Here is a 9,246-nt window from a genome sequence, read left to right on the forward strand (position 1 = left end):
TACATTAATGTATATTTGCATATATAAAATTTAACTCGTCTTCTTCTACTTTTAGTTGCTGATTTGTAAGTTAAGTTTAAGTTATTCACGAAAATTTGAATCACGCTGTATCTAATTCTGACATTACACATGAGCCTTAGTTTAACTGATTTATAATTTCCTTCTTTGTTTTCTAACCCTGGTTTCTGGAAAGCACTTTGTAAAGCTGGTTTTGAAAAGTGCTACACCTAATTGTTATTATATGAAAGATTTGCTTCCACTTGTTTGTACAGAGAAACATGTTTACTTCCAAGTGAAGCAGAAAATGTTGGTGATGTCAGAGCGTATCCTGCACCGCTAAAGCAAGAAAGCAGGAAAAAGCCTAAGTAATAATGTCTGAGTAGTTAGAAATGGCACAGCTTTCCAAAATGTTTCCACCAGAGTTATGACACTATAAAAAAATGCGAGGACTGTCCGAAATAACGGACGTTGAGAATATCATCTATATTCTCCAGAATTCTCTGGAATATGTGGGACAGTGCCAAGAAATTAGACTGTATTTTGGGGTTTACTGTGTTTAACTGTATATAATAATAAGTAATTATTTAAATAACTAAATAATGACCAAAAACTTGTAGTATTCAATTCAAATTATAGACATGTGTTACATTTTATAAGACAGCCAGGCCTTCATCACTTATTCATTTGCTTGGTCAGAGGGACTTTTAAATTTGCTCACGGAGTACGAACAAATTCAGGCCCTAAAATATTAATGACTAGCATCCACACACTGTGTGAATAAGGCACAATGTTTCCTCCTGCGTGCTGCACACACCTGTGTGCTATTGTTCAGTTATTTCTGTGCGCATATATAGACACTTAATGGTCACTTAATTAGGTACACTTTGCGAGTGCTGGCTTGGATCCCCTTTTGCCTTCAGGACTGCTTTAATTCTCTGAGGCACAGATTCAACAACATTTCTCAGTGATTTTGGTTCATATTGACGTAATAGCATCACACTGTTATTGCAGATTTGTTGGCTCCACATTCATTACATAATCTCTTCTGGGATTAATAAAGTATTCTGATTCTGATGATGTGACTCTCTCTTTCCATCACATCCCAAATGTGCTCTTTTGCATTGAGATCTGGTGACTGTGGAGATCATTTGAATACAAATGTTACGTCATGTTCAAGAAACCAGTTTGAGATGATTTCATGGCTTGTTATCCTGCTGGACACAGTCATCTTCAGTGTTTCTAAATACCACAGCCTTCAGCAGGTCATCTTGACCATGTCAGTGTCCTTAAATGGATTGAGCGGCTGCCATGGGATTGGCTGATTAGATATTGCGGCCTAAAGTAATCCTACTGTTGATCTGTATATTCTAGTTTTTAAAATTTTTGCTTCAGTTTGACTTTTTCCCCCAATGTTCCAACATGTCCTGTTCCTTTGGGTTGTGTCCATATCACCACTCACAACAGTAAAAAGCACATTCATAATTTTAACAGTATATGCATGACATAAAATAAAGAAAGGCATAATAAGTCTCCTTTAATTAACTTGAAATTGTCTTGCAATGTTTTCCCAGTTTTCCCAGCCCCTGTAGTTTAATCATTTGAGCCTTTTCATCATACGCAGATCCAACTGCGCCTGTGATTCAAGTACCAATCACCCTGCTGTCTTAATGGACGGGCGCCCAGTCTGGATGACCATTTAGCAAACGCACCTTGTTGCTGTCACCTTATTTAAATGCAGTATAGATGCTACTCAGTGCTTTTAATATGAGCAGTCTGCCTCTTGGATCACAGTTGTAAGCCAGTACTTTTAATTTGAAATTATTTTAACAGCCTTAAGCAAGTACTGTTTGTTCTGAGGCACTTGTTCTGGTTCCTGGAAACTTTGCCAGGCGTCGCTTACCCCGCTGCTCACTCACACCCCCACAGTTAGTTAAGTTATTCTGTTAAGACACAGGGTACTATTTGGACGGGGAGCACAGTTCGTTAGCTGTTAGCAGCAGTCAGCAGAGATACTCAGACCTCCAGTCATAGCCTCCAACTCTTTCAGGGGAGACATAATCTCTCCAAATTATGCCTCAAGATCTCCTCCCAGTCCTGCTGTGACACTTGAACCAGAAGACATCCTAGCTAGATTTCCATGTTAGATTATTTGATGACTCTAAACTAAGTCCTGTACGTCTACATGAATGGGTAGATGGGTAAAAGACCTGTATGAATCCATTTACATATTAACTTGTTACTGTAACCATTTTGCTGGTTAATAAATACCTTTACTGAACTTCACACTCTTTGCCTTAGCTGAGCAGGGACGTGACAGTGATACACACCTACATGCCCAAAATCTTGTTTTAATTTTATTAAGGCTCTTAGGTATCAACTATTTAAAAAAAACGTTGAATAGTTCTTATCTGCAGATATTACAACAGCACAATGGAAACTCTTAAAGACCCTGTTAATACTGCATGATTTAATTTAAAGATAATGTAAAGCTGTCAGAGCCAAACCACTAAAAGACTAACAGCTGATGTAAGATGTAAACTCTAAAGGGACACAAAACGCTCAGCTGAGTTTATCAAAGTGGATTCAAGGTGAAATTTAATATACTGTATATATACACATACAGGTCTGATTTTTTTCAATACTTAATGGCATTCAATTTGACTTTAAGATTTCTCTGAGTGTAAAAAAGAATGACACTCGTTGCTGTTATCTTTCTCCAAGGTTTTAAGAATCATTAAATAGTCATTCACTGAAAAAAAAAAAAACTTCCCTAAGAGAACAGCTTCTCTGTGAAAATCTCAGGCAGTGTATCCTCCCTCACACAGGAGAAGTAGGTGGATGAAAAGTGAGAAATGACTTTGAGGATGACTTACTCTACCTGATGGGTCCGCCGGTGAAAATTTCAGCTTTCATCTCATCTCTTCCAGAAACTTCTCCGTAGTCTCCGACTTTCCACACGGTGTAGTTCTTCACAACAGCGCACGACTCAAAGAAGGAGCACGTGCCGCACTGGTTAAACAGCTCGCACTCTACAACAAATGAAGAAGATGATTTAAAGTTCAGTGAGCGCTCAGTTTGCTCCTCATTCAACTGCTTGTTAATGCTACTGTCTAATCAGCCGGTCACATAGCAGCAACTCAATGCATTTAGGCGTGTAGACATGGTCAAAACGACCTGCTAAATGCCAAACTGAGCATTAGAAAGGTGATTTAAGTGACTCTGAATGTGGCGTGGCTTCGATGCCAGACTGCTGATCTCTAATTTTACTAAGTTGAGAATTATGTCAGTTACATTTTTCCTCAAAACAGCGAACATGTCAAGACTTACCATGTTAAAACTAGTGATTTAAAATATGCTAGGACTTCACTAGAATTGCATCTCAAAACTAGACAGATAGCTACTCTAAAGGCCCAGAATTGTGGACACCAAGCTGTTGCATTCATATATGAAAGCAGAATATCTCCTTACAATAATCTGCTGCTTTAATCGCCTCCACTCTCTGTCTCTCCATATTTTGGAGTCTGGTTGTACAGATTTTTGTTCCTGTTCAGCTACAAGAGCATCAGTAAGATCGGCCACGCACAGTAAGCTGGCAGTAAGAATTGGCTCCCAGTCCGTATTACAGTGAAGAGCCCATCTCGCTTTCTTCATCACTGATTGCTTTCCGTCTTTGTCACTTCTTGTCTTCCCGACCGAGTTCACCGAGTTCGTCTGCTCCCCGCCATGTGGCAGCAGTTCCAGAAAGAGGAGTTTATGCTTCTTTTTCACAGGAACTTTACTCATCCTCATCGCTTTATGATGGAAAACTGAAACTAACATCACTTGTTGAGATGTACAGTAATCTTACTTTTGCTGTTTTGCAGCGCTGTTTAAAATCTCTATTACAATGCCGCCACTAAAAAAAAATAGTGCACTGAAACTGTATACTACATCCACTGACTGAGAACACGGCGAACTGGCCTGTCTATGTATTATCATAAGGAGTCGTTAGACTTAATGGTTTCATTAATTCTCTGTGTTCCTGAATAAATGCCCAGCATGCCAGTCAACCTTTTCCTCTGAACCGTTTATTTAAGAGGCTTCATGTCAGAGCGCCGTGCAGGCGGGTCAGGACAAGCATTTCTTCAGAGGCACAGGTGCAGCACCATTGTGCTTGAACAACAAAGAGAGAGTGAGATCATTTCAACAGGCCCTTTTAGGACACAGAGGTGGGTCGAAGCTTTGCACTTTTTCCATTTGCCTCTTTTTTCCCAGTATTTTTGAACCCTCATAACGTCAAGAATAAAGACAATTTCAGGGCTGACACCTCATATTTAAGCTCTGTTATAAACTGCAACCAACTCAATTTTACACCCAATCCAAACGATCCAAACTCCAAACCATCAATATCATGATATATGTCACAGTCACAGTTTCTGGAGAAAGCTACCAAAGCTGAATTCTGGGTAAACTTTTAAAGTCACACTTACAAATCAACACGTGGGATATTTTGTGTCAGTCAGGTAAGCTGGCATGGTCACAGAGAAAAGAATTTACTTTGCTCAAGTACTTGCTTTATTCTGTGGCAGTGTGATGGGTCTCTTATCAACTGCTTCATATTTTGTAGAGCCACCTGCGAGCTAATTTTAGCCCAGCGATGGCGATGAGGCCAGTTGCTGGAGCTCAGAAAGGTTTTCTGCTGGTTTTGCAGTGCAGTGTTGAGCTTCTACTTTCTCCATTTCCTCCTGCCTCTGCCTCCTGTTGCTCTTTCTCTGCAGTCACGTTAGCATCACTCTTTACCTCTCAGACATAGTTATTGTCTTTTGTTACTTTCAGCTTAACTTTGAAGTTTATTTTGGCATGTGTCTTGTTTTAGTTTTACTTCCTGTTCCTTTGTGATTGTCTGCTCTGCCCTCATCACCTTCACCTGTGTCTAGCCACCACTCATCCCTCTGTGAATGCTGTCAACGCCCTCCTTTGTCAGCACTTCTTCAGTCTGTAGGTTTCTTTTTGTTTTTACAATAGCTTAACAACAGCTTTTTTTATTTATTCACCTGCTTCTGCATCATGAATTTGGAAGCTCCTCTCTAATGTGTTGCTGACAACAGAGAGCATGTAAATTGGACAAAGCCATCACTCAAAGGGGAATTTAACACGTTTGTTCCCGGTCATGTGGTGGAAAACATTTTTTCACTGTCAACTAGCTATGCAAAAAATTCAGGGGACTCCTAATATACAGTAGGCTACAGACCAACATCATGAGGCTTTGTTGAGATGGGTCTGGAACCTACGCTCAGATTTCAGATCTCACCCTGGGTCAACACACCTGAATCAAATGATTAGTTCATTACCAGGTTTCTGGAGAACTTCAAGACATGTTGATGAGGTCATTTAGTCATTTAAATCAGTTGTGTTGGATCAAGAACACATCTAAAACCTGCAGGAAACCGGCCCTTGAGGCCTGGAGTTCGACACCTGTGCTCTAGCCCCACCCCCACAACCCTGAATTTAATAAGTTGATCAGATCTAGCTGACATTGAGTGAAAGATGGGTTATGACCAGGTTAGATTGCCAGTCTATCACAGCGTAACACAGAGAGACAACTGCAGCCTCACCTAAAGTGTAATTTACAATCAGACCTCAGCAGTTAATGCAATAATAGATTACTTTTAAATGCCAGTAATCTTAAGTAACATCATCCAATTCTGATCGGAGCTAATCAAAAGGAAATATGGCCTTTGATGAAAACAAACAAACAAACAAAATATAACTCAGTATTTCTTTACTTTGGTTTTTGGCTTGGTAGTTGTTGCAGGTTTCATCAGGAATGCCTCTTTCGTGCGCGTAGGCGTAGACTCTCAGGTGATCGCCTCCGTAACAGGAACCTGCCCTCCCGCAGTCTATCACGTTCTGCACGGAGAGGTACGCCGATGGCCACGCTCCTCCACGCTTGACGTTGATGCGGTCTTAGACAAAAAGAACGACACACATTAGCAGGAGCCGGTGGATGCTTCTCCACTTACCACTAAATTTAGTCATTTTCATTTCACATGACAATATGCCCTCTAGCCGTATCGCTATTATCAATTTCCTCCATCCCGCTATTGTCATGGTTACCAGCTAGCGCACTGGTGGCTCCCATGGCCCAGCAGGAGCCACAGTACTGGGGGATGTGTTGGTTCCTCGTGACGCTCACATAATTCTTCCCATCGATGTTCCTCCAGTCCCATGACGGAGGAAGCTTCAACACCTCTACATGCGGCCGGGCCTGCGTCCTAAACAAAGGGGAGTGATGAGCAGCTGTAATTATTGTTATTAAAGCGAGCACAGATGTTTTCACTTGTCTGACTAATATCATCCCCTCTCGGGAGTGTGTGGGTAGTGTAACTGCTGTGACTGACTGACATTTCCTGTGGGTGCTAATAGCCAGACAGGACATTTGCATGTATGTGCGGTGATATCCGTCCCTGCTGAGCACAAAGTTCAGCAAGCATGTTATCTCACTTTAGATGATTTTGCACCAGTTATCAAATTTTGTGCAATTACAGATAATCAGACGTGGCTTTGTATTAATTTAATGGAATTTTATGTTTTTTTGACCAAAAAAATGTTAGTTTGTTCCCTCTGCATATCAAGAAATGTATTTGAACTCTCAATGATACTTCTCAGTTTGCAATGTTGTGGATTTTTTTTTTTTATCAAGCCCTGCTGTTTAATGGAGAACTTAATGGAAATGGGTATCTCACTGCTACTTTGTTTATTATAATAAAGCCTGTGGTGAAAAGTACTAAAGTGCAGTTTTAAGGTGCAATTTTAACTGTTTATACTGGCAAAGGAAGTATTGTACATCTCCTATTATGTCTCAAATTAAACCTTGACATAATACTCTAGTAAAACAAGAAATTGGTAAAGAGTAAACGTTCTATTCATTTTTGCTTGCACACTCCCTAAAAATGTGCTTCTGTTTTTTTAATAACTATGTGAAGTTAATTAAGTTACCGATTTTTCCATGTAACGACACACAAATTTGTTGTCACTTTGTCTAATATAGATGAATGAAGCTCCAAATTTATCAGCTACAGCAGTAAAGTAAATCTCTAAATGATGCAACAACATTGTAAGAAATGTCTCATAACATTTCCAATCATAAGATTTCAATTCTTCTTCTTTTGCTGCTGTCTTTAGGAGCCAGCACAGCAGATCACCGGCCTCTGTCTCACCCTATCTGTAACACCCTCCTCTGTGGCACCAACCCTCTGTATGTCCTCCTTCACTACATTCATGAATCTTCTCTGCGGTCTTCTTGTCCACCTGCCTGGAAGATCCCTTTTCAACATCCTTTAAACAATTCATAACTCTTCTGCACACGTTCAAACCATCTCAGCCTTGTACTCATGTCTAATCCTGCCCATTCTGGTCACTCACAGTGAAACTCTTAACATCTTCCATTCCTCCACCTCGAGATTTTTTGACAGTGACATGCGAAGTGTGTATGTATTTTAAATTAAAAATTAAACACATGCAATCTGTGTAGATTACAGGTGTCGGACTGATCATGTGAGGACCAAACAGGACTTAGTTACACTTTCCCATCTCCCTCATTAGGTAAAGATTGTTTCACAGTCTTGTAATAGTCACTATTCTTTGCATATGTGTGTATTCCCTTTTTCTGCTGTAACAACTCTTCAAACCTTTAGCCTTTGTTCACCTGCTGTTCTGCATATTTGTAGTGATGAATCCTTCGATCATCTTTTTGAGGTTTCTTGTGAGCGTATGTTGAGTTAACCAGACACTGGTGGCCCAGTTTTAATTTCTGTGTGATTTGGTAATAAAAATACACAGAAACTGGAACACAGGCCACCCCTGTTATGATTTATGATTTAACTACATTTAACTACAAATAGTTTTATATTTTCTAATTAGCTTTTTTATGACTGGGTTCAGAGTGTTTGTTTCAGTGTTGCAGTCTTTATTATGTGGAGTGTATTTGTTAGAAGAATAAATCCATAATAGGAATCACAACACTTTGTGGAAGCAGCCATTCAGACATCCCAGCTCTCGACACATTCACAGACGCCTCGTCAGGCAGGTTGTGCGGATAAATCCAACCAAATGAACAAAAAATACAAAATAATTTCCCCCAAAAAAACTACATTTAAAATGTTATGTTAGTTGTGAAATTTTTCCGAAGTCTACTCCTATTTCTACTTTAGTGACTAAAGTGTTTTTTTTAACATATACCTTTTAGTGTAGCTTTAGTGATAATATTGCTATATCTAAATATACAAGCTTAGTTTCAAGGAAAACCCTAGTACTGTACACGTAAAACAATACACGTCATTGGGAGAAAACATATTTTTGAGATTGCACCAAAGTACTGAAGTACAGAAAAGTATCCCGGAACTCACTTTGATACTCATGTTAATACGTTTTTATTTAATTAATACGTTAACGTTATATTACTACACTAAGGACACTAAGACGAGTAATTACCATATTATTAAGAGACGCTGCAGCCAACTTTTAGGATAAGGAAGGCTGCCAGAGTTCCTATTTCTGAGCTAGTTTAGCTCCTCTCTGAGCTCACGTGAGTACCTGTGTGACTGCTGGAGGTCGAAATCTTCACCTACCTGACAAAGTCCGGCCTGTGGTCTCTAATGGGTTTATAACACGGTTCGGTGAGAAGCCTGGAGGCGCTAAACTGTTGTGAAAATGATGCTAAACAAAACAGCAGACATGCAAAATTTGTAGCCGCCATGTTGGCCCCGCCCCTTTCCTCTGACGCAGTGACGCGATCACAGACAGCCCCCTGTCGGCTCGAGAGAGCACTGTTCACTCCCTGTGAACACAATAGATGGATATATACATATAATATATATACATATACACATATAATATAAAAATGTACATATATTGTGTCATTGTTGCATTTTAGAAGACATGTTTGTGTAACTGACTTTTAACTGTATGGTTATCAGTCAGTTCTTTTCTTAAGACATGTGACAACACACTGAAGCAGGCTTTTAAGTGGATCACTACCTAACAAAAATCACAAATGACTGCTCTCTTTTCAGGCAATAACAATAAACCAACAAGCATTTCTGCAGTGGCATAATTAGCATCATTAAGCTATTATAGGGACCTGTTCTGTTCATTTCAGCACCACTTCTTTATTCTTTGACACCACAGAGTAGCTTGTTTTAACAGTTCACTACTCTTTTTCAGGTTTAAGTGAGCCTTGGGTGCAGTCCTCTTAATCTGTCCTCC

The 9,246-nt window shown here is 39.7% G+C and overlaps 1 protein-coding gene across 1 annotated transcript in view; it reads right to left on the reverse strand.

The window, feature by feature from the left end:
- LOC102215146 (cathepsin Z) overlaps positions 1-8,750 on the reverse strand; it is an 11,774-nt gene extending 3,024 nt beyond the window's left edge. The window contains exons 1-4 of the mRNA XM_005729166.1: positions 8,610-8,750; positions 6,097-6,254; positions 5,766-5,945; positions 2,879-3,029 (exon numbers count right to left, since the gene is read on the reverse strand). Of these exons, the coding sequence (XP_005729223.1) occupies positions 2,879-3,029; positions 5,766-5,945; positions 6,097-6,254; positions 8,610-8,737 (617 nt within the window). The 5' untranslated portion in view covers positions 8,738-8,750. The remainder of the gene's footprint in view (positions 1-2,878; positions 3,030-5,765; positions 5,946-6,096; positions 6,255-8,609) is intronic.
- Between the last annotated feature and the right edge of the window lie 496 nt (positions 8,751-9,246).

This window comes from Pundamilia nyererei, unplaced genomic scaffold, assembly GCF_000239375.1.
Source record: "Pundamilia nyererei isolate P.nyererei 1_Seehausen unplaced genomic scaffold, PunNye1.0 scaffold00031, whole genome shotgun sequence".
NCBI classification, from domain to species: Eukaryota; Metazoa; Chordata; class Actinopteri; order Cichliformes; family Cichlidae; genus Pundamilia; species Pundamilia nyererei.